The sequence below is a fragment of the Mus caroli genome, unplaced genomic scaffold (genome assembly GCF_978045245.1).
Source record: "Mus caroli unplaced genomic scaffold, Mus_caroli_1 scaffold_7, whole genome shotgun sequence".
NCBI classification, from domain to species: domain Eukaryota; kingdom Metazoa; phylum Chordata; class Mammalia; order Rodentia; family Muridae; genus Mus; species Mus caroli.
In genome coordinates, this window is record NW_028227262.1 from 13,848,152 (window position 1) to 13,872,830 (window position 24,679).

The 24,679-nt window shown below is 43.0% G+C and overlaps 1 protein-coding gene across 3 annotated transcripts in view; it reads left to right on the top strand.

The window, feature by feature from the left end:
* Nucleotides 1-24,679, top strand: part of Grin2b (glutamate ionotropic receptor NMDA type subunit 2B) — a 453,007-nt gene that overhangs the window by 387,223 nt on the left and 41,105 nt on the right. For all 3 annotated transcript variants that reach the window (XM_021164703.3, XM_021164705.3, XM_029478514.2), the window contains exons 7-11: nucleotides 14,819-15,021; nucleotides 15,762-15,933; nucleotides 16,351-16,504; nucleotides 20,292-20,417; nucleotides 22,815-23,044. In XM_021164703.3, the coding sequence (XP_021020362.1) occupies nucleotides 14,819-15,021; nucleotides 15,762-15,933; nucleotides 16,351-16,504; nucleotides 20,292-20,417; nucleotides 22,815-23,044 (885 nt within the window). The remainder of the gene's footprint in view (nucleotides 1-14,818; nucleotides 15,022-15,761; nucleotides 15,934-16,350; nucleotides 16,505-20,291; nucleotides 20,418-22,814; nucleotides 23,045-24,679) is intronic.

Here is a 24,679-nt window from a genome sequence, read left to right on the forward strand (position 1 = left end):
GTGAAGCAAGTCACAAAGCCAAATCCAAAGTCAATGTGACAAAGCTTATATGAAAGCATCAGGAAAAAGATCCTTTTTGGAAATGTTCACTCGCTTGTTTTGCTAATGTTTACTCCGTGCCAATCGAGGGATGCTTCCCTCCCTATGTCAGGCATTAGGGATATAAGAAAATAAAATTCAATCCTGCCAACATCTCCCAGTCTTCTGAAGGAGACCAACACAGTGATGCTCTTTGGCTAGTTTGGTAGTTGAGATATACATGGGAAATGGAAATGCCAAAGAAGGAGATCTCAAACTCAAATCCACCTCGGGGCCATGGTAAGCAGAGGCTTCAGGATGACTGTGGGCATTGCCTAAGCTGAGCCCCAAGAGCAGAGTGAAGGTCATCCGGGGCACTAGGGGGCACTAGGGGGTTGAGGTAGAACATGCAGTTTGTATGAAGACATTTGAGTCAGTGAAAGCAGAGAGTATTGCTATCAAATGCTATGCAGAGGCCAACGATACTGAAGTGGCATGCTGAAGAGAAACAAAGGCAGGAATGAGGAGACAAGGAACAAAGGTGAGGAAAAAATGCCTACCTTTCCACTGAGGTTGGATGAAGGTGAATGACGAGGCACTGGTGGCCTGGGAGAAGCACATGGATGGGAAAGTTCTGTGCTTTAGAGAGATCACCTTGAGAACTGGATGGAGAATGAACCGGAGGAAGACAAGGCTAGAGATGGGGAAAGCAGATGCCACGTAGAAAACCAGGCCAGAAGCAGAGCGTGAGAGAGTGGAACCAGGAAGAGATTCTTCTCCATCCTTTCCATCTTCCAGGCTGGGAGAGGCATATCAGTTTAGGGCTGACAGAGTGTTGTTGAAAGCTCTAGTTTGGCCTAGCATTGTCTAGAATATCTGGGCAGAACTATTTTGTACATAATTAATAAGTTCCTTCAAACCCTGCATTGACAAGGGGGGGGGAGGTGGAGTTTGAACTTCTTTTAACATTTGCCCTTCACTTATTCAGTTGTAAATATTTGTTCTGGATATTTATGCTTGGGAAAGAGGGTTTGTGCCATTGAGAGCATTTTTAACTCAGACAAGAACCTGTGAGAGTTAGTTCTCTCCTTCTACCATATGGATGCTTATATCCATCAAGCCATGTTACCAGCCCAGCCCTTTGAGTTCTTTTGATACTGTCTGTATGGTGTGTGCAAACTGTCCCCTGGTCCAGCCAGGTAACTGAGTGGAAGAGTGAGTACCCTCTAGACATAGAGCTTTCAATATCCTCCCCGCTCCCTGCTGTATCTGTGGTCTTGCAGCGATCCTTAAAAACGTTGGCCTCTTCCGTTTGAGCTCCATTAGTCCCTCTGTAATCCTGCGAGTCTTTATCATGGGTAGGGCTTGGCTTGCTGGGTTTCATATATATTCATACCCCGTGCCTTAGATTTCCTCTATGATCAAGTTTGAAATGAAGTCACTCTGTTGCCCCGGAAAGCACATTCATGACCATCAGAGTTTACATTCAGATGTGTACTCTGGAAAATTGTCATCATCCTTATGCAACACGTCTCTTCTCCAGCTTCTCCCATTACCTTCTGTTTGACACTTGTGCATGAGCACCCTGCAATGATAAAAACAGCTCTCTGCAGACTCATCTGGCCAGGAGGTCCTGCTCAGGTCTAGCTAGATTTTTCTAGCTCTGAAAATTTTGCCTGGGAAGCTGATCTTGCTGGTTTGGGTCAGCTTATTAAATGTGAGACAATTTGCCTCACTGTGCATTAGCGTCTGGAGACATACTTGAAAGCCCTGCTGGTCTTAATGTGTCTGAGATCCCTGGACAGGATTCTGCATATTTTTAAGTAATGTTTTCTTTAAAGATACCAAAAGCATTTGAAATTTGGAGGAGAACTGTGAAGGAGGGTGTAATGAGATGGATCAGGAAGCCAAAGGCAGGGCAGGTTGGGAGTTAGCATCCTTTGAAAACCAGGAAAATCACCTCTGACTCTGTGTGGTCTTCAGGGGGCACTTAGGGCCTTCTGCATTGCAGTACTGTTTCTTGTTGGAACCATTAATCCTCCTGTTGTTTCAGATACCTAAGACATTCTGTGTTCCACAGGTCCCAGGTACATTATAGCTACTACAGAGAACAGGACAGATGATCCGGGGCATCATTACTGTATAGTTTATGCCATTCTCTGGACTCTGTGGGCCCAGCAGAGAGTTAAAGTGGCAAAGAAAAAAAGCAAAAGGCAAAGGCTTTGGTGTCAGCCTGCCTAAGCCCTGTTCTTGTCACCTCCTTGGTGTGGAAGCCCCCCAGGCAAGGGTCTGTTCTAGTTTGCTTGTCTGTTGCTATGACAAACAGCATGAACAGAGCACCTTCCAGGCCACCATCCATCACTGGGAGAAATCAGGGCAGGAGCTCAAAGCAAAGTTCTAGGGCAGAAACAACAGAAAAATGCTGCTTAATGGCTTACCCCTTGCTAGTACTTTTATACAGCCCAGGATCATCTGCCCAAGGAATTTTAACATTCACAGTGGGCTAGACCTTACTGCATCCATCAGTAATTGAAACAGCTCCTCATAGCCTGACCAGCCAGGCCAAGCAAACCTTCAGTTGAGGTTCTCTCTTCGCAGCCCCCTTAGACTATGCTAAATTGTCAATAAAAGGTTGCCAGCACAAGGTCATACAGGAACATTCTGATCAGGAGGCTTTGGACCCAGGGAAGGATTTATGGAAGGAGTACAAAATGGAGAATAGAAAAAAAAAATCTGGAAAGACTGCAGGTAGTTAGACGTGGCAGCAGGGTTTGACCTCTGGGTCAGGAAATGACACGTGATCTGCTGAGTGAGGTTGGCTCCTCTGTAGACTTCTAAGCCACTGCCTCAAGGCTCAGGGCCAGGTATAGGATGTATCCTCAACTTGCTGTGGGGATCTTCAGGATATTAGATAGTATCAACAGAAAAGAGAGGAGAGAGAGAAAACTTCAATTCTGTCATTGATCTTGTTCCTTTCTCTCATTTGCATTTGCTGTTTTGCGGCCATTGGCTTTGCTCTTCTTTCTCTCTATAGGGTAGGTGGATGGTTTCTCCATGGTCAATGGAACATGGCTGCTTGGGGTTTCTGCAGCTTATGCTACAAAATGATCTAGAGGGAACTCTTCTTATTTTTAAAGTCCCAAATTCAAAAGATTCCACTCTCCCAGTCAGGTACCCTACTTCTCAACCACTCCTTTGTGACTGAGTCCAGGGTACTCATGGATATGTGGCAACATAAGGACTTTCACAAGATCCTGTGGCTGGAATTGACAGAAGAGCACCTCACAAAGAAAGGAGACCCTGAATAAAAGAAAAAGATGTGGCAGAGAGAGTGAGTTACAGGAGAGAGGCGGGGTAGCTTGTTGGCAGGCAAACGGTAGTTAGCCACAACACAGGATCTGAAATTTAAAGGTGATTTCTCCAGAGTCACACTTAGTCAGCAGTGACAGAAGCAGGATTCCAACTAGGCTATTCTAACTTCACAGCCTCTGCTCTTAACTAACATGACCAGGCGGAATGGAGCGGAGTACAGGAATGACTTGATATAGACGTGCATATAAGTAGCCATAAGTATGAAAGACCATCTTGTCAAGTTAGTGCTCCCATCCAGAAAGTAACTGACAGTTCGGTGTTACACACCTTGATTCTCCCTTACAGCTGTCACTTGAGGATAAAGGTAGAGAGTAATGGCAAGGAAAGAAAATGACAAATAGTGCCAATGCCTGAAGCCTATAGCCTAGTTTCCAAAACACACTAAACCAGCACCCCAAGGCTCTCCCATCATGTGTCATCTGGTCAGCATCAGCAGCCTTGAAGAGTGCCTTCAAATCCCATGGTAGCAATCTTGCAGTAGGGAATGGATGCCCAGAAAGTTGGTGCATAAGTTGAGAGGTCGCTCAGAGCATCCTGAATGTTCCACAGGATGGCTTAAGATCAGCTTAGGTGTGACAGAGGGGACCTTGGAAGGACGTACACCACTGGAGAAGGCAGAACTCAGTGCTGTCCTTCGCTCCTCTATCCCAGAAGGACACTCTGAAGGCTGGCTTTCCAAAGATGGCAAAGCAAGCCTGCAAGTTCAAGAGCCCCTTTACCTGGAAAGAGATGAGCTGACTCCCTCAGCCTTGCTGAGCCTGTTGAACAAACCATGTACAGAATGCTCTGTAAATAAAGGGATTAAAGCCATAAGATACCTGCTTTCTCCTGGGAAGGGGATTATGTGGCAATATCCAGGGGTTTCTCTGGATTCAAAGCCAAAAAGGTAGCAACAGTTCTGTCCTGTGATCCTACTTTTATTTGCTTGAATACAAGTATGGAATAAAACCAAAAGGATGGTGTGGAGTTTACCTTGGCATTCTGAAACAGAGATAAAATCGTGGTGTGTTAGAGTTTGTTTCTCCCTTGCTACTTGGAAACAAAACTTATTTTCCTGGGAAGCAGTTAGGTGAATTTAGAGGGTTGCTGTTGTTGTTGTTGTTGTTGTTTAAATAACAATAATTAGGAAAAGGTGGAGGCTGAGGAAGAAAACATCAAATACTTGCAAAAACTAATGAGTTAGGCACAGAGAAGTTAAAAAACTGACCAAGTGTCACACAGCATGTCAGTTCCCTACTACCTGCCACCATTTTGTCTGCATGACCCCACCGTGAACTTCTGTTGTCATGTGCAACACGCAGCCTTTTCATACAGCCATCAAGGCTCCAGTGAGGAGGGAAGTCAGTGGGATTGATAAAAACTCTTCTAGTCTCTCCCTTGTTGGTTATAAAGAACTATAAAAGTCAAGAATGTTCGCAGGGAACAATGGTGTGTTGAAAAACATACAGGGTTCCAGAATCAAACTGACTAAGGATAAAAGGTCTCGGTCTCAGGGCTAAATGATGGCTCAGCAGTTGACCTTGCCATAGCAAGTTTGAAGACCTGAATCTCGGTCCTCAGAATTCACGTAAGCGCCAGGTGAATGTGGTAGTTACCTGCAATCCCAGTTTGAGAGAGGCAGAACCAAGGGATCCCAGAGCAAGCTGACTGGCCAGACAAGCCAACACTTTGAGCTCACTGTTCAACAAGAGACTTTGCCTCTGTGTACAAGGCAGAAAGTGATCGAGAGCAATAGCAAACAGTGACCCATGCAAATATGCACCCACACACGGAAGTGTGAACAGTGACCCATGCAATGCACCCCTATGTGTAAATGTGAATGTATCCATGCATATCACACACACACTTGTAAGTACCTCAGTGAACAGCAAGTTTCTCAGTCTATGTTGTGAGTAACTGGCTATGTGACAATGGCTGTCTTTGGTGGAATCAGTGACCTTAAACTGACGTGACTCCGAGGGAGTCTGGCATCAAGCTGGAACCCTCACAGCTGCCATTATCCTGATGTTATCACAGCTCTGTGACTGATGTTATCTGAAATGACTATAGCGGCTGCCCGGTGCCCAAGGAAGCAACAACTTTTGTTAGCGATACCTGCTGCTCTTCCACCTCCCCCCTCCAGAGGAAATGTATTAGAAGCAGTAGCAGACACTAAGGTAAGGTGGAGTCTGGCTGCTGGTCCCACAGCAACAGTAGATGCAAGGGGCCTGGAGCTCTCCTGGAAAGGCAGCATCATCCCGGGGTGGCATCTAAGGCCAGAGATGGCCACTGAGGTATGGTGACCATTCATGGCAGGAATGGTCCAGTACACCTTCCTCTGGCATGTGCTCCTGGAGCCACCAGGCCTCAGCTTAGTAAACAACAAAGCAGTGACAGGCCAAAGGCAGTCATGGATTAAATATAAATATGGAAATTATTTTCAAACACATTTTTCAAAGTCTAGATTCCTAAACCTAGACGTGACTGGGTATGCAAATGATGACGAGAAGGAGCGTCAAGCTGTGCCTGTGGCCTTGTTAGATGCTCACTGCGGCAGATCATGCTGCTGCGCTTACAACAGTTCACATGCAACTGGGTCTGTCTAGGCTGGGTTAAAAAAAAAAGGTTCTTATCAGAAAGGTCAAAGAGAAAAGAAGGGAAGGATGTCTTCGAGGCACCATCTTTTTCTGCAAGGACCCTGGAATAAGGTCTAAAGGAGACTTGGTGGAGAGTCTGAGGTGCTGGTCCATCAGTCCGTAATTGGTTGACAGTACCCAGTACCAGGAAGTACAAGAGATAAGAGAAAGAAAATGATAGAGCCATCCCACTTTGGAAGCACTGAAAGACACACCCAGAAACTTGAGTTTGCATATCAAAATAAAGCTCACATTTTAATGCAGAACCCAAGGCAGGGTTGACTCACAAAACCTGCTGTGAAAGACAAAAATAACAACAGCCACCCTGACCCCCTTTTCTTTTTCTGGAATGAATGATCGCAGAGGTGGCCATGTTGGGGAAGTGCAGAGAACAGGATAGAACATTCTGGAAACATGGAAGCGTGTAGCGCCCATGCTGGCAAAGGGACTTAGAAGACTCAAAATACTGTATAATAGCAAACAGCACATCTGCACCTCTGATAACGACAGGATTAAAAAAAAAATATCTGTGTGCAAAGACAGGAGGTAGACTTAAGAAAGGGAAATGGGAAACCTTGTTGGCATGGTGGGATATGTGGTCACAGATCTTGAGAAAATGTGGACAAGGTGATAGGAAGTTCAAGGTCATGTCTCAAACACACACACACACACACACACACACACACTCACACACACACTGGGGGTTGGGGGATTAGACACAGAGAGACAGAGAGAAGCAGACATAGTGGCCCTCACCTGCAAGCAATCCTAGCATTGAGAAGCTCTGGCAGGAAGATTGCTAGTTTCAGGAACCCTGCTACTACACAGTGGAGTGAGAGAAAGAGAAGGAAAGGGAGAGAGGAGAGGGTCAGGGGGAGGGAAAAAGGGGAGAAGAAAAATGAAACTTTGAGGCATAGTAAAAAGCTCTCCCAAACCAAATGAAGCATTCCCAAAATGTCTGAAGGATAAAGGGCCCCATGTCAGAATATACCAGGGGCTGTTTCCCAGGAGTAGATAAGGGAGACAAAAAGCTCAGAGGGAAATGGGGAAAGGATGTGACCAGAGGGTAAAGGCTAATCTAAAGTCTAAGGGTGAGGGAAGAGCAGTGGTGCTTGCTGGGAGTCAATGAGATGAAAATTCCGGCAGCCAGATACCATTCCTCAGGGTGGCAGGCACTTCCAAGTGAGCAAAAGTTGATGTTGGTGCCAACAGAGTGAAGGGGACACATTCAGCCTCTGCCTAAGACAATGTTGATTGCTGCAAACTTCTGTGTTCTCCCAAGAACCAGAATATTTTTAAAAAGAAAAGAGAAAGAAAGAAAGAAAGAAAGAAAGAAAGAAAGAAAGAAAGAAAGAAAGAAAGAAAGAAAGAAAGAAAGGAGGAAGGAAAGAAAAAGAAAATGGCTGTGCTTTTTCACTCTGGAAAATAGGTATTTTAATAATACCAAGATGTGTGTGTGTGTGTGTATGTGTGTGTGTGTGTGTGTGTGTTTTAAACATCGTAAATACTTAGTCACAGAGATATGGTAGAATAAATCAAGGCACATTCATATTAAGAACTATTTTAATAAGAACTGAAGGACTAGGGAGCCAGTAAAATATTTGTCACAGAATCATGAAACCCAAGATCAGATCTTCAGCACCCTAATGAAAGGACCAGTGTGGCCGTATGCATTTGTAATCCCACCTGGGGAGTGAGGGATGGGCTGATCTCTGCAGCTCACTGGACAGCCAAACCAGTCTAATCAGGGAACCATGGAACCCAGCGAAAGGTGGTGTCTCCAAAATGAAAATGGGGAGTAACCGAAAAAGTTAGCGTCACCATCTGATGTCCACATTCAAGTACACATGCACACATGTTAACACGTACATATATCACACACATATGCATATACAAAGAGCTAGCTCTGCAGTGTATTAAGTTGGAAGGAAAGGCAACTGGTAGATGAATGTGTGCATTTGGGAAATACACACATACACATGTGCAGGCACATGCTCACAGATGTCCTTTGTGCAGAGGGATTTGGATAACTAATGGGAAGTAGTTGTCTATATAAATGTTCTTTTGTTACAAGGGACATGTTACTGGAACAGGATACAGAGCAATACGGAAGAAAATACAGTGCTATTGTAGTGTTAGGCCTTAAAAATCTTAGAGTTAAGATTATACTGTGGGGGAGGAACAGTGGATAAGTAGGATCTTATGTGTTCAGCAGTCTCCTGTTCAGGTCTCAGGCATGCCTCAGGGGTACAAGGGGGAGCCAGGGAAGAGGGCTGAACCTGATGTGTCTTTGGGAAGGAAGTGAATCCAGAGTTCAGGAACCTTGCTGAGGCTCCTCCCATCTCTCAGGCTTGCTCAGAGAGATAACCCATAGCTTTAAATTCCTCATTTCAAAAGTCAGAGTCAGAGGCTTAAAATAAGTGTTTCATGTGAGATCCAGATGTCATTTGAAGGGAGAAGCAGGAAAGCTTTGATTTTTTGAAAAATAACCTTTGACGCCTAAAGAGCTTCTAATAAGCACTTTTGTTCAAAAATCTTTAAAAATGACTTTGTATGGCAACAAGAGAGGTGACCCGAGGAGACTGACATCCTTTGCTTATCTGTGTTAGGAAAGCCCTGCAAGCAAAGCCTGTCCTGCACCCTGTCCCTTTCCTCAATGACACTGCTATGCATGTGTGTGCTTCGTGCTGGAGGGATGGACAGGATCATGGCTTTCAGAGAGGGCCATGCTCCCAGGGATGTCCCCTTGTATGTGGCCTTATCAGTATGCTCAGAGATGAGTGCCATGACGGACAGTCATGGCACGTAGCTGTTGGTATGTTGGCAAAAGGAAGACTTTGAAGTCACAAGTCACCGCAGTCTGGCTCCCCTAGAATTCCCATGTCAGGAGCCATGTCTGCTGTGTGCCCTAGGGTTGTTGGCTCAGCTGGTACCAAAGGAGCCAAAACAAGAACCTAAAGAAATGGTTCCTGTCTTTCCCTGAGAAAAGCAAGCAGAGTTTTGTTTTGTTGTTATTTTTGTTTTGTTTTGTTTTTGAGGGTTTTGTTTGCTTTGTTTTCTTGCTTAAGAAAGATTCTCTGAGTTGTCAGGAGATCTTTATAACCGTGGTTATGGGAGCTAACGGAAGTTTTTTTTGTTTTTTTTTTTAATAGACAGATGTCGCTATTAAAGAAGCTTGAGGTAATGGTGTTTGTTTAGTGTTACCGCCAAGGAATTCCAAGTGCTTTACAAACATTCTCATAGGTGCTTTTCAAGATTTTATTTTTCCTGATCATCTTTTAATCCTGACTATGAACACTTCGTTCAGTTTTCTGCTTCGGGTTTTCTCTGAGATAGTTCCAGTTCACCTCCTTTCTTACCCACATTCCCAGGTTTACACACTCCTGTCTTTCGAGACTCCCAGACAAGGCTTCCGTTCTCTGGAGGCAAGCGTGCCTGGTTACTCCTTCACTTCACTTCCAACCAGTCCCATTTGGAGTGTTTCCACAAGTCTCTCCTGCTGTGGAAACAAATACTTGAAACGTTCGCCAGGTTTTCTACTTAAATCCATCCCTTGATTTTTAATTTTGAGTGCTTATCATTTAAAATAACCTGCCTTGCTCTATAAAGAATATGAGGTGAGGTTGAAGGTATGGCACATTGGTAGAGCAAATTACTGAAAATGGGCATAGCCCTGAGTTTGCTTCCCAGCACAGAAAACATCAAATTTAAGGCATTTAAATACACCCTCTGACCTGAGTTGCTATGTATTAAATTGTCTACAAAGGTTTCTTCTTTCAGTCCTCCATCAATTTGGACCTTGGGGAAACACAGTGAAATTTAATTGTGGTTAAGACAGAAGAGTCTGTTGTATCAAAACCTCAGCTATTGCCCTTGTTGGAGAAGCTGGGCAATAGGAAGAGCTCCTCCTTGACCATTCTCTGCAGGCAATACTACGAAAGCCCCCATCCAGAGTGGGTCATGGGATCATAAAACTATGTGTGAGACACAGAAATCAAGTCTCCCGTTTCCTGTTTCCTGAATATGCAAAGCAAAGCCCTGAGAGTTTTAGAAATTTGCTCATGCTCACTGGAATCCTTTAGGGATCCACTTAGAACTTAGCTTAAGAGGACAAGACACTGGCAATGCTTCAAAAAAAAAAAAAAAAAGAATTGAAGCCATTTAAGAAGGAAGGAAATACCACAGAGTAGAGTGGCTTGGTTATTCTGTGTAGAGGAGAGCTGGCCAATGCCAACAACAGGGCAGGGTGAGCCAAGGCAGTGCTGATCTGTAGAATTTAACAATTTCATGGTGTCCGTGCTCAGTCCGAGCCACCAATGCCACCGAGCAGTTTCCACGTGGAAAGAGATGAGTGCAGTTGAGGGGCCTCTTGAGAGTGATGGAGTTTGGATAGCAGTGATCATTAGGACCTGAGAAAGAAGAGAATACTGCTACTCCAGGGGATGGAGAACTCTCCACTTCAGGGGCTACAATTTCTTTTTTAAGGTTCAGCTTTAAAAAGGGAGGGGAGGTCTCTGTAAAGCCTCTCTGTGACTTTTCCCAACATGATCACTTCTACTCTGAATGCCAAAGTATTTGTTAATCCCTTCCATAGTAGCAATGGCCAAGGCCTCACGTGAGGCTGTCCATCAGGTTGGCCTGCTCTGGACTGTTCTTGGAGGGTGTACCTTGGTCTTACTATTTCAGTGTTGAGTTGGGAGAACGTTTCCAGCAGGTGCTCAGTGAGTCAGCCTGCTTGACTAATGGTGCATGTAGCACCCACTTATCCTTCTTGATATCTTAGAAGTCAGCAACTCCTTTTGCAGAGGGAGCTATCAATGGGGAGTGAATCCCACAGGTTAGCTGTGATGACAAATGAGATTATTAGACAAATTCAGAGCCTGACACATTTCCACCCCCGATAAACACCATGCAGTCCTATTGTCTACCAATATTAAACCCAGTGCCTGCCACACACTGGTGTGTAATTTTTGTTGAATTGAATTGACACACAACATAGGTATGATCCAGTTAGTCTGGGAAAGGGTATGTGAGAACTCTGGGAACACCTTATTGTTGGGGAAATGAGAATGGCATATTTAATAAAAGTCAGGAGATCATAGAATTATAGGATCAGAACTGAGTTTTCCTGCTGGGGCATTGTGAACACAAAGCAGGGAGTGATCATCTGTGCCCTCCCTTCACACCATGTGCTAGACACTGTACATCTATAAATACATCATCTGTTATTACAATAGCTTTTATAGACTGCCATTGATTGAAATATCTCCTTTTCAGAACAGTTGCTTTGGGGAAAAAAAAAAGAATGCTAGAGTTTGAGAATAAATACCATTGTATTTCATTCCATTCGGTTCCATCCGTCATTCCAATTAATTTGCATCTCCTCAGACTCCATTCAGCAATTTATGTGACGTCATCTGTCCTCACTGGGTCATTATTGTCTGCAATTTCTTGAACGCAATTTCAGTTTTGTCTTTAAAACACTATATAGGTCACTTCTAAGAACAGAGTCTCCTGACATGTCACTAAAGACCTCTCTCTGTGCTGACACTGATTCATTAAACAATCCTTTCTTTTCGGATATAGATTTTTAAAACCCCTTCTCGATCTGTCAAAGTATGCAGTAATCCATGTTGTAGTTCATCTTGTTCACAAGAATGTCAGGGGAAACTTTGCCAAAGAGCTCTCTCCGCAGCATCGACCCTCCCAGATACATTAAGTCTGTTAGCAAAGAAAATGGCGATGTTTTCTTACAATGTTCCTGGCTGACCTGTATTGGGCACCCTTAAATCAAATGACTTTCTTTTCTGAATCTCATGATCCATGGCACTGAAGTTAATTCCATTGAGGTAGGCTAGAGTCACACACAGGCCTTGAACATATAGGCAAGACATTTGGGCACAGTGCTAAGGAGAGGGAGAAGTTGTTGAAATCCTTGAATGGACATTGTATGGCAAAGTCTTGAGGTGTGTGTGTGTGTGTGTGTGTGATATGTGTGGTTATGTCAGTGTGTGCACATGTGTATGTATGTGTATGGAGGACATAAATTGATAGTGAATACTTTTCTTATTTGCTCTCCACCTTACTTGAGACAGGATTTTTCACTGTATCTAAAGCTCTCAAGTCAGGCTAAGCTGACTGGCCAGTGAGCTCTGGGGAATCCACCTGTTTCTGCTTCCCCAGAGGTGGGATTACAGATGCATGCTGGGTATCTGAACACAGATCTTCATGTTTGCGTTGAAAGCATTCTATAACTAATCAAATCCATAGCATTCAATAAGAAAGCCACGTGGAAGCAGTGTCTACAACAGAACTCTTGTGGAATATCATGTGAGCCAAGATGTCCTGCGGGAGTCACAGGATCTGCTAGGCTTCTCTAGTATTGGTTAATTGCAATAAAGACAGAAGAATACAATTGCATTTAAAAGAAAAGGAGGCCAGAAGAACTTATTGGGAGAAGATGATCAGATTTGTAGATAGATAGATAGATAGATAGATAGATAGATAGATAGATGATAGATAGATAGATAGATAGATAGATAGATAGATAGATAGATAGATAGACACTTTAAGGCTTTTCAACCTTTTTCTTATAGTCAAACATGCATAGAATAATAAAATATTACTTTGGCTCCTGGAATAAATATGCTTGCTTGGGAAAGTATCTGATTCAATGGCCCTCCAGGGCTGTGTCTTCTCTTGCCAAAGGTCCGTTTGAGGGCGTAAATATTTCCACATTTCTGGGAAGTCATTTGAAGCTAGCCTAGCCTTAGCAATATGAGGTGAACAGATTTGCAACAAAATCAAGATCAATAGTTATTCAAGATCAATAATTTATTGAAGAGCAAACAGTCGCCACTATAGGGGTGTGTGTGTGTGTGTGTGTGTGTGTGTGTGTGTGTGTGTGTGTTTGTATTTTGATTTGGGGACTGCTGATATGTGGTAGAATATCCTCTCATGCTGCTAAGCAGTAGCAGCGAACCACATCTCTCATGAGCCATAAGAGCTACAAGATCACACAGGCAAACAACCAATGCTCTATATAATACTGTGTTCCTAAAGAGCTATGATGCTCCGTAGGTCAAGAGTGTGCAATACATTTTAATCTTACATTTTCAATTTATGATGGATTATTAGGTCATAATCCCATCAGAGGTCCTGGCGCATCTATGCATAGAGAGGAAAGAAAATACTTGTTTCAACACTTCCTTCTGAGCCTAGAAGCAAAATAGCTTAAAGGATAAAAACAAATCAGCTGGCCCCAGAGTTAATGCCAGAGAAAAACTGAGCAAGTGCCAAACAAAATAGTCTAGGACACAAAATCAATGCCCATGTTATGAAGATGTAATGAACAGGCGGTGGCTAGGGGGCCCTAATTTGGCCATGGGAGTAAAGTGATCAGCATTGTGGGACAAGCTAGAGGGAGGAACTAATCACACTTAAATGCAGACAAAAGCAAAAACTCCGATGAGAGGGAGCTTGGGTAGGTCTTAGTATAGAAATCCGTGTCTGTCAGCTTGAAAATGAAGTTAATCTCATTTATTCCTGGAGTTACACAAACCAATTTGTTTCATAGACCTGGTCCCTCCCCTGCATCACCCTAACTACGGAAAGACGTAGACTTGGATCATGCCTTAGCTCCTTGAGACAACTGAAGATGCTCAGTTACTGAAAAGGAAAATGATTTCTTTCCCCTGGAGGTTCTTCAGTACAGTAAGAACCTAGCAACAAAGCTGGATAGTTTCTACATAAAATCAGGGATGCAGGCCTCTGCCACAAGGCAGCTGAAGCCATACATTTCTCCCGGTATGTATACTGACAGCAGGTCTGCTGTAGGGGATTCAGAGAGTGCGCACCTTTCGCACTAGAGTCACAGTGATGGTGTTTCCTAGTGATGAGTGGTATAGTGGCTATGGCCCCAAGTGGCTTCTCACAGAGACACCCATCCCTTTCATACCTATATGTCTTCTTAGTCCAGCAGGTACAACTAACTCTGCGTTAACACATGCACACATTGTCACTAGCCCAACCAACCACACTCCCTTCTCCAAGCAAGTAGTGTCTGTACCCATTCATAGAAATGTTACCTTGTTTTGAATCAGAGATTCCTAGTTCCCTGAAAAATTCCCCTGAGAACTTCCATTACAGCTCAGAGGACTTCCAGCTTGCTCATTTGCCATAGGCATTCTTTTATCTTTCCTAATAATTCTTTCTGATCTTGGGATTATATTTATTGTTATAGTTAAGTAAAACAAACAAACCCCACAGTTATGTAGTCCAGGAAAGTCAAGAACTACACAGCTCTTAGTGTGGGAGTGATGAGGTTAGGAGGATGCTCTGGCCACAACAGGTCTTCCTTCATTCAATGCTGAATACATAAAAGGGTTAGTAATTGGAAGAATTACCTCTCTTAGAGCAGCTGTTCTGAATCTGTGGGTTTTTACCCTTTGGGGATTGAACTACCCTTTCACAGGGGTCTCCCTGAGACAATCAGAAAACAGATATTTATGTTCCGGTGCATAACGGTAGCAAAATTATCGCCATGGAATAACAATGAAAATAATTTTGTGGTCACCACAACATGAAGAGCCGAATTAAAGTGTTGTGGCCTTAGGAAGGTTGAGAACCGCTGTGTTAGGTAAAGTCTTTTTATTTTCAGCATATGTTCTAGAAACTATTCTCGCCATTGTGTTCTGCGCTGGTATTGTTTTGCCCTTGCTTGACAGCTTCTAAGGCAATTCAGAGAGGACCAGGAGAGGCTAGAAAACTATCTACGGCATATGGCTGCTGAGTTCTTTGTTCTCTCTGTGCAGGTGGGGAAATGGAAAGACAAGTCCCTGCAGATGAAATACTATGTGTGGCCTCGAATGTGTCCTGAGACTGAAGAACAGGAAGATGACCATCTGAGCATCGTTACCTTGGAGGAGGCGCCGTTTGTCATTGTGGAAAGTGTGGACCCTCTCAGTGGGACCTGCATGCGGAATACAGTCCCGTGCCAGAAGCGCATCATTTCTGAGTATGACACCTCCCCAGATGGATGGGTCTAGGTGGCCCAGGAGAGTCAGATGTGCTGTTTGCTGACCTGGAGTTAGGCACCCTCTGAAATTCTTAGCTGCCATTGGGCTATAGGATCAATGGGAGTTCTGATCAAATGTGTGGCTCCATCTATACCTCTGACTGGAGGGAATGACTGCTGTGCTAAGGTTCTTTGAACGTGCCCAGCCTCAATGGTTGGGACCTGAAGTTTACTGAGCTTTAACTTTCTTTGCGCATGGAAATGGGTTTCCTCTAAGCTAGTATTTTGAGAATTAGACCCATATTTGGAAATAATTCCACTTGATTTATGCTATAAAAAAAAATTGGGATAACAACACTCTTTAAGAAGGAGGGGAAGGAAAAACATCTCAAAGGGAGACTGCAGAGTCTCCAAAGGTCTGGTAGACATTTTGCATCTCAATTCAGGTTTTGATTAAAACCATGAACTCAATGGAAAAAGTTATTGAACTAAGCATGTAGGATACATGCCTTTTCCCTATCTACGTTATACTCCAAAGGAACATTGAAGTATACTGTGATATGGTTCAGGATACCTAGATAGTTAAAAATACCACAGTTCTAGGTTTGTTCTCTTTCCTCATTTAGTAATAAATTCTACTTGGGGATGAGGGTTGATGTTGGAGTTTTAATGAAAAAAGTAAATTTTCCTTCTTGTACAAAGTCTTGCTTTGTTTGTTTGTTTTTTCTTTAACTGGGTAGGAATAAAACAGATGAGGAACCAGGCTACATCAAAAAATGCTGCAAGGGGTTTTGTATTGATATCCTTAAGAAAATTTCTAAGTCTGTGAAGTTCACCTATGACCTTTACCTGGTGACCAATGGCAAGCATGGAAAGAAAATCAATGGGACCTGGAACGGCATGATTGGTGAGGTAAGTGTCAGGAGGCAAGGTCACAACAATGTCATTTCTGCTGTGCACTTACGTTTTGCTTAAATATTGCTAAAGAATTGTCTTATGAATTTAACAAAATGTAGACTAGTAACTAGAGATGGAGAGATAACTCAGCCAGTAATGTGTTGCTTCGTAATCATGAGGACCTGAGTTTGAGCCCCAGAACACAAATAAAAATTCAAGCACAGTGATATGTGCTTATAATCCGAGTGCCCAGAAGGCTCCCTGGGGTCTGCTGGCCAAACTGCTGAACATCGGGCCAACAACAGAGCCAAGAGGAGGTGAAGGGCATTCTAGAGGATGGTGCCCAAGTTACTGCTGGGCCATGAGAATTTTGCCTGTGATGGACCTGTCTTCCAGAATGTTCTGATGGGAGCATTGTGTCTTTCTCTTCAGGTGGTCATGAAGAGGGCCTACATGGCAGTGGGATCACTAACTATCAATGAAGAACGGTCAGAGGTGGTTGACTTCTCTGTGCCCTTCATAGAGACTGGCATCAGTGTCATGGTATCACGCAGCAATGGGACTGTGTCACCTTCTGCCTTCTTAGGTAAGTCATGTGTTTGCTGGTGATAGGAAGTAGACTCAAGAACAAGTAGACAGGATGAGAAACAATTGCAGGAAGTGGCTTGTTGAACATTTAATCCACTTGGGGAGTACTTGGTTATTCTTCAACACACAAAAACATTAAGAGCACCCAGGAATCATTGAGGTATGGTGTCATATAAGCAAATACTGCCTGAATGGTCATCAGAAGCCACTTGGTCTCCTCTTCATCCTTAGTGTTCATTTGACCTTGAACAAATTTACTCCATCCAGGGACTTCCTTTTTCTTACCCACAGTATATGACAGAATATGGTTCTCAGTTAGTTGACCTCTGAGTCTTGTTTCTGCTGCAACAACTTCTAAATTTAAATATCTTCTGTCTTAGTTACTACTTTATTACTCTATAGAGAGACGATGACTGAGGCAACTTATATAAAAGAGTTTTTATATAAACTTGTATAAAAGTCTTTAATTGAGGACTTGCTTACAATTCAAAGAGTTGATACATTATCATCACGGCAGGACACAGACAGGCATGGTGCTAAGAACTTTACATCCTGATCCATAGGCAGAAGACATAGACAGAGAAAGCCACTGGGCTTGGTGTGGGCTTTTGAAACCTCAAAGCCCACCTCTAGTGACACACTTCCTCCAACAAGGCCATGCCTTCTCCAACAAAGCCACACCTCCTAGTCCTTTCAAACAGTTTATTGACTGGGGACTAAGCAGGCAAATACATGAATCTCTGGTGACCATACTCATTCAAACTACTACATCTTCAAGAGACCTATTTACTTTTTCATTGTCCCCAAGAATTGAGTTTAGGATTAACACACACATGAATTCATCAATGTTTTCTGTTTCCATGTGAGTTTTTGAGATTTTGCTGGCCAGATTTCATCTGACAGTTCCTCGTACCCCTCTTTGTCACCGCCTTCTCCCAATGCCATTCTTGATTTCCCTACTTTCTAGTATCACCCAAATGTAAAAAGCATTAGATATGATTTAAGATTGGGTGAGATGGGGCCACGACTTCAATTAGATGAGGTCTTTAGTGAGCTCATACCCATTTCTTGTTTTTGTTTTTGTCTTTGGTTTTTTTTTTTTTTTTTTTTGCAGGGGCTATGGAGCTAGGGGTTGGAGAATAAACTGTCACCTTGAAACCAGAACACTGGGCTAGGAGACAGGAAGCCTGGTCTGGTCTTAAACAAGCCATAAGTCTTTAGACTGTCATAATCACTCTGAGGAGAAGAAGGGGGTGGACTTTTTTTTTAAATGGAAATATTATAAGAGACAACAACAAGCATTTATTTTCAACTCTGGACTTTAGGAATTAACTCACTTAATGTACCACTAAGTGGAATGACAGATACTTATGAAACTTATATGAAAAATTTCCCTAAGTTATTTAAGTTTCTTAGCCAGTCTTCTTACTCATGATGTACCAAATTCTGGCTCTTCTAATTTACATGAAATGTTACTAGATGGTACACACTGAAGTGTTCATTTTCGTAGCTTCTGGGTATAACTTATTTGCAAGTTTACTTTATAAGGAAGACTGAAACATTATAAGACATAAAGTAGGTTCTAATTTCAGTTCTGTCAGTACAGCTAGGTAGAGCTGGGATTATGGGAATGTTAAGCAGAATATCTTCTTCCTGTGAGTGTCTGGAGGAGGAGAGGTTCATGTATTATAAGAGTAACAGATGCCAGATTTGCTGACTACCTGCCACGTATGCATGTGTTGTTTTAGGAAATTATTGGTGTTGTTACTAGATTCATTGTTAGGACTTGGAGTCTTGGGTAAGTTAAACATTTTCCAGGAGTTCTGTAATAAAGCTCAGGCATGGTAGCCATCATAGCCTGTGTTCTAGTCCACACCACAACAGGGAGCCATTGTGATGGAACGAGAGAACTAAGCCACACAATATTGTGGGAAATGCTAGGCAAGGTTTCAAGACAGCTTCAGTTCATAAGCTGACTGCCACTTTCTGTGTATGAAAGAAACTTGACCTCTTGTACTTAATTTTCTCCTCTGCAAAGTAAGTACAGCCATCTCATAATGAAAGGCCCATTGGAAGGATTAGAAAAAATGGTGTATGGAGAAGTCCTTTATAAATTGTAAAGATCAATAATGATGTTTGGTACATTTGTTTGCAGAAAGTTGCCCTAAACTAGATGATGTGGGGGTGGGGGGGGGAGATTACAAATATGAAGCTTTCATCCAATCCTCAGTCAACCATAAAAACATGGAACCAGGGTAGGATTTTCACAAATTAGACTTAAGGGTTGAGGAGGTTTCCCCACACCAGATGAAGGCGACTCAGATGTACCACGTAGGTTTGTACCACTGCCTCTGAAATGCTTTGTGTTTAACGGTTGGTTTAGTAAACTCTGGGACTTTGTTAAGGGTATTTTTAAATTGATTAAGTGACCTGGGCTTTAATAGTCCCTTTGGAAGTTCAATAATAAAGTAGATTTCAGAGTGGGAAATATATTTTCTAATTTTCACCAATTCCCCCTCTCTCAACTTCATCTTTATTAATGACTTGTAAGAAGGGAAAACATCATGTTAATTCACCCATTATGAGTTTACAATGTGAAATGACAGCTAAAAAGGCCAGAACTATTTTTAGGACTCAATTGAGGGGCAGTGTATCATGAGACAGAACTAAGATCATTCTTTTTGTGTCTAGGGAGTCATAGAAATGGCTTTTGGAATATGAGTGCATCTAAGCCAGAGAGATCTAACTCAGCTAGAATAGGTTTAACAATGAAAGATGCTGAAGAAAACATTCACAGAGCATTCTTGTTCTCTAGTTTAGCATTAGCCCATTAACCACAGTGGTTAGTAAGAAGAGACAAATTGTAGCTGCTTTGTGAATCAACAATGATGCCTATTCTCTTATTCCCTGCAAAATCTCCACTACTGCAGACACTGATAGTCACGGTAGATAGGTTTTGTTTTACTTGTCTTGTTTTGTTTTGGCTTTTGGTTTCTTGAGACAGAGTTTCTTTGCCTAGCCTTCACTGTCCTAGAACTGGCTCAGTAGACCAGGTTGATCTCAGAGATCTGCCTGCCACTGTCTCCCAAGTGTTGGGATTAAAGATGTACATGACCTCTGCCTGATAGCTTTAAACAGACAAACAAACAAACAAAAACTGGTTGACTTGTGTTCTCATACCGTAATGATATCTAGGATGATGTCCCATATCAAAGTAAGCTGAAAAAGTAAATGCACGCTGTACCCTAAGAAGAGTGTGAGGACACAAAAGCAAATGGGAATGGTTAGTCAGTGTATGACAGTGTTGCTCAACTGATTCAACCTGAAAATAGTGCCTCCAAGAATTTGTTCACAAGACTCACAAGCACTGTGGAAAACTTTTGAGGGTTCCTACCCCCATGGCATAGCTATGTTGATGAGGACATGAAGCAAGTCGGTTTACTATCATTTCCTTGTAGAATATCTACTCTTTGCAATCTCATTGAAAGATCCAGGTATGGTTCTGAGAGTAACAGAACCTGCCCCTATAAGCCCAGCAGGGCTCAGAAGCATGATGGGGTCTTTATGCATTTGAAATAAAATGGTCTTTCTATGCCCAAGTGGAGACTGGGCTGCTTGGGTGTATCTTATGTCTTCCTGACTCAACGCTGGCTCTCCAAGGGCACAGGACACACTTGTGGCTTGCTCATCTTAAAATAGGTGTTTGCAGGAGCAGGTGATGATGGAAATGACGAGTTGTTTGTTCTCTGTTTTGACCCTGAGCACTGTTTTGCTTTCCTTCCCAGAGCCATTCAGTGCTGACGTGTGGGTGATGATGTTTGTGATGCTGCTCATTGTCTCTGCTGTAGCTGTCTTTGTCTTTGAATACTTCAGCCCTGTGGGTTACAACCGGTGCCTAGCTGATGGCAGAGGTAAGGCTACATGGAACTCCTGCATCTCCGCCTTTCCCCCTGACTGCACAACTCAGAACCATTATATCCACTGTTTGTTACGTATATCCTCCCTACTTTCTGTGAGGATGGAGACCATCAGCATCTCTGGTTGTCAGCATAGCAATGTTATAGAAATGTGCAGTTAAAATGTGTGCTAGGTTCTCCTTGTTCCCTTTTGGTGCATATCAGATCCAAGCCTGGTACTGGATCATTAAGGAGAAAGATTGATAACAGAGATGGCTGGCACATGTCTGGGCACTAGTTTTTAAACCATAATTTACAGGCAATTTTGGGGAGAGAATGTAAGGGAAAAGACAGGCTGTACACACACACAGTAAGAATAAGAAAATTTAGAATACCTGAGGGTATATGAAGATTATCGTAGTCATTAGAGTTTCCCACAGTTGAAGATTTAGTACTGAGTTTCAGGGTCTCCACAGCATGTGTCTGTGGCCTAACCTCCTGCCCCTCCTAAGGAGTATAAAAATTTCATGTCTGAAATAAAATGGGCAAAGGCGACCAGTTCTCACTTGTAGCTACTATAGGGTGGTCTCATTCACTGGGCAGGTAGGCATCAGCATAGACACACTAGCCTTGTGCTTGAAGCACTTTTAATATTTTTAAAAAGTTCATCAGACTTCTAAAGGAGTCATGAGAACCTGGTAAATATGAAGTCCCTCCAGAACTTCATAAAAGTCCCAGGATTAAGAAATATGCCAATTTTAAATCTTCTTCTTCTATAATCCTAATTATTCTAGAATGTACCTCCAAGAGGACAGACTCTTAAGCTTAGATACTAATAAGAATTGTATATGGGGCACTTAAAAGGCAAAGGGGCTTTGGACCTAGAATACTGATTTGCTAAACCTGGGATGCAGCTCAGACACTGTGTGTTTCAAAATAGTGGTTACTTACCTTGATCTTATTAGAATGACCAGATTCACTGTGCATCTGTTTATCTAGGGTGGTTGCCACGCTATTGCTTCATCAGTGGACTTCCAAGTGCTGCCCTACCTTATATTGTAGTGTGTTTTCTAAGGTGGAGTTTTACATGTCTCCACGACAAGCCATTGACTTACCACCTATGCTAAAGGCTAGCCTGAAGCAGGGATCTATCTTCTAACCTAAAGGGTACTTGGAAATGAACCATCTGAGGCTCCTGTAAATGTAGACAAAAGTCAACATGGTTAAGAGCTGAAGGTAGTCCAGACTGCCATCTACCCTGAGAAAAATAGAAAACCAGAACAGAAATTCAGATTTACAAATATGGTACAGGAGTTTATGATCACTCCTGTTACCTTACAAAGCTTCTCTTACAGAGGAATTTAAACTGTTCCACTCTAAATGTCAAGACTCCTTAGAGTATCTCCGTGTGCAAAACTTTGCTGTGTAAACAACGTCCTACTCATCCATCTGTTGTATGAAATCAGGTCCACATGCACAGGTGTTTGTGCACAGTGCAGTAAGTTCAGCGTGTACAGCCACTGATGATGTGGTTGGCTGAGCACAGGTTGTCAGGATCCCAGGAAACATCCCAAGACCTTTGTTAATATGTTGGAAAACTCTGTGGGCAGATATTCGTTTCTCCAGTGGCAGTGTGCACAAAGATCCAAATAGTGCATGAGGTCACTCCCTCCCTGATCAGGGACATCAGACAAGTTACCAATCATGTATAGGCAGAAGCCCTAAGATTAAGCGGAGGGACATCTATCAAGAAGAGCTACATTTTTGTTCTAGATGGACATGGTCAGGGCCAAGAGTCTATGGTCTCTTCTCTGAGCTTCCTTGTACAGAGGCCAGTGCTGCAGCAGGCCATTTGGGAAGGGTTGGCATTGGAGGGGCTAGGGAAATCCAGGTCATTTTAAAGACATCACTACTAGGGGCTGGAAGATGAATAAAATTTAGCCAAAAGAACCTTCAATCATCCAATATTGGCATATGGAGGCTTATGGCAGTGGTAGAAAGGAGCCTCACATTATTCTTGCTGATGTCTTGGAAGTTAAAGTATTTCCTTGGTAGATACAATGGTACATTTTAAGAATAAAGGTCAATATGACCACAGTAGGATAGTTGACCATTGTTACCCAACTTTATGTGATCTAAATGGTCTCATATACGAAAACAGGGAGAGTTTTAGTTGGCAAAAGACCTCACCACACACCAGGGCTCTGAAGTTGCCTCTAAGACACTGTCTTCTGCCTTCCTTAGCTCCCAGAGGAGACACAGGATCTTGACTTGTGAAGCTGTCATTTGAATGGCTCAGTGGAGAGGTTTCCTACTCTTGCTAGGACCTTTTCGTCTCTGAGAACTTGTAGATCAAAGCAGATCCAGTGATTCAAGCTTAACCTTCTTTCCCCGTCTTTTGTATCACACCAGAGCCAGGCGGCCCATCGTTCACCATCGGCAAAGCGATTTGGTTACTCTGGGGTCTGGTGTTTAACAACTCCGTACCTGTGCAGAACCCAAAGGGGACCACCTCCAAGATCATGGTGTCAGTGTGGGCCTTCTTTGCTGTCATTTTCCTGGCCAGCTACACTGCCAACTTAGCCGCCTTCATGATCCAAGAGGAATATGTGGACCAGGTTTCCGGCCTGAGTGACAAGAAGGTAAGAGACCCACTTAAAACCTTCCATCTTTTTCTATGCTGTCCTGAGCCATACTCAGAAGTTCTCATGTAGCTGGTAATTTTCTAAATGTTTAGAGTCAACAGCTCTTTTTTTGTGTTTCCTTCGATTGGGCCATGGACACAGAAACCGGATTCCCTACCAAATTAATACTCCTTCACACTTGCCTTCGGATTCCTAAAAGGTTGTCACAAGGGCGCCCTGGGCTGCAAATGAGGGGCTTGGTACGCTAGCAGGTTCTCTGAGTACATAGCAGCTCTTGTTGGATGCAGTTGGGTGGTCTCTCAGCTCAGGAATGCCTATGTGCTGTGTTATTAGAGGGCTGCCCCTGTGTACCACACTGGGGATGCTAGAGCTTTACAGCTCGTTTTCTTCCCGGTGGGGTTTGGATGTGGGCTCTCTCTTTGTTTCTCCGCACACTCGTGTGTTCCCTGGACTGAACCAGGGGGTTGTTCACATTGTATCTTGACAAGAAGTGCTATTTAATGCATGACTGTCCCCTGTGTGGCACTGATGAGTGAGTTGCCCCGATACCAATTGTTGTCCTCCCTACCCACCTGGTATTGGAGAGAGGAAGGGAGGTACACACTGGTTTCCATCTTTCCTGGCTGAAGGGTACAAAAGCTGCTCTAAACGTATAAGACCATGTAGGTCAGCCTGAAGCACACCAGTTTCCAGGGGCGATTTGTCCCCTGGAAATGCTACAACCATGGTGCCCAGAGACTAGATGGGCTGGGTTTTATAGTGTCTGGGAGAGCTTGGGGCCAAAGCATTTTGCATTGTTATATTTACTGCCCATTTTCCATTTTTGACTCTTTAATATTTAGAAAGTGTGACTTTCCATTTCCACTTCCAGGATGAAGTTATAAGAGTGGATGTGTTTTCAGACCAATGGGTAATGCTTTCTCACAGGGGTGGGGATCATGGTGAGATGCTGTCTTGATTCAGGGGCTAGTTTCTCCATCCACGGCTCTTCATTCACTGAGAATTCTCAGAAGTGTATGAGAAAGTGAAACTGTTCCTCAAGGGAATTTTATGGTGTTTTGTGTGTGTGTATGTGTGTGTGTACATATACATTTCTATATGTGAGCACATGTGCATATATGCATGTGAGTATCTGTGTGTGAAAGAGAGACACAGGAATACACTATGTTCATGGCTTATATGTGATATATTACATGGTTTTAGTTTTTCTGATTCAAATTGTTAAATTATTTTGCTTTATTTTTATTTAAAATGAGAAATGTCTTTCTTTGTATGGCCTACTCCCTTACTAAAGCATCACTTATTCCTCCAACTCATAATTTATTATACATTTATTGATACATTCATCCATTTAGTACTTGATTCATTTTCCGGCCTTCCTCTGGCTTTTGATTCCATCATCAGCATCCTTTGTCACTACGTAACTAACTAGATTTGGAATTAACATCATTCCTCCCTTCATGCTACCAAGCTTTACCACTGCCTTCACTTGGACTTAATAGGGATTAGGTAGACCACACCCACAAAAACTCACGGCTGTACCAGAATCTTGCAGGGCTCTGCTGCCAAGCACAGACTTGTCAGAGAGATGGTACTCATCTGGTGCATCAAAATGTGGCCGAATCATGGGAA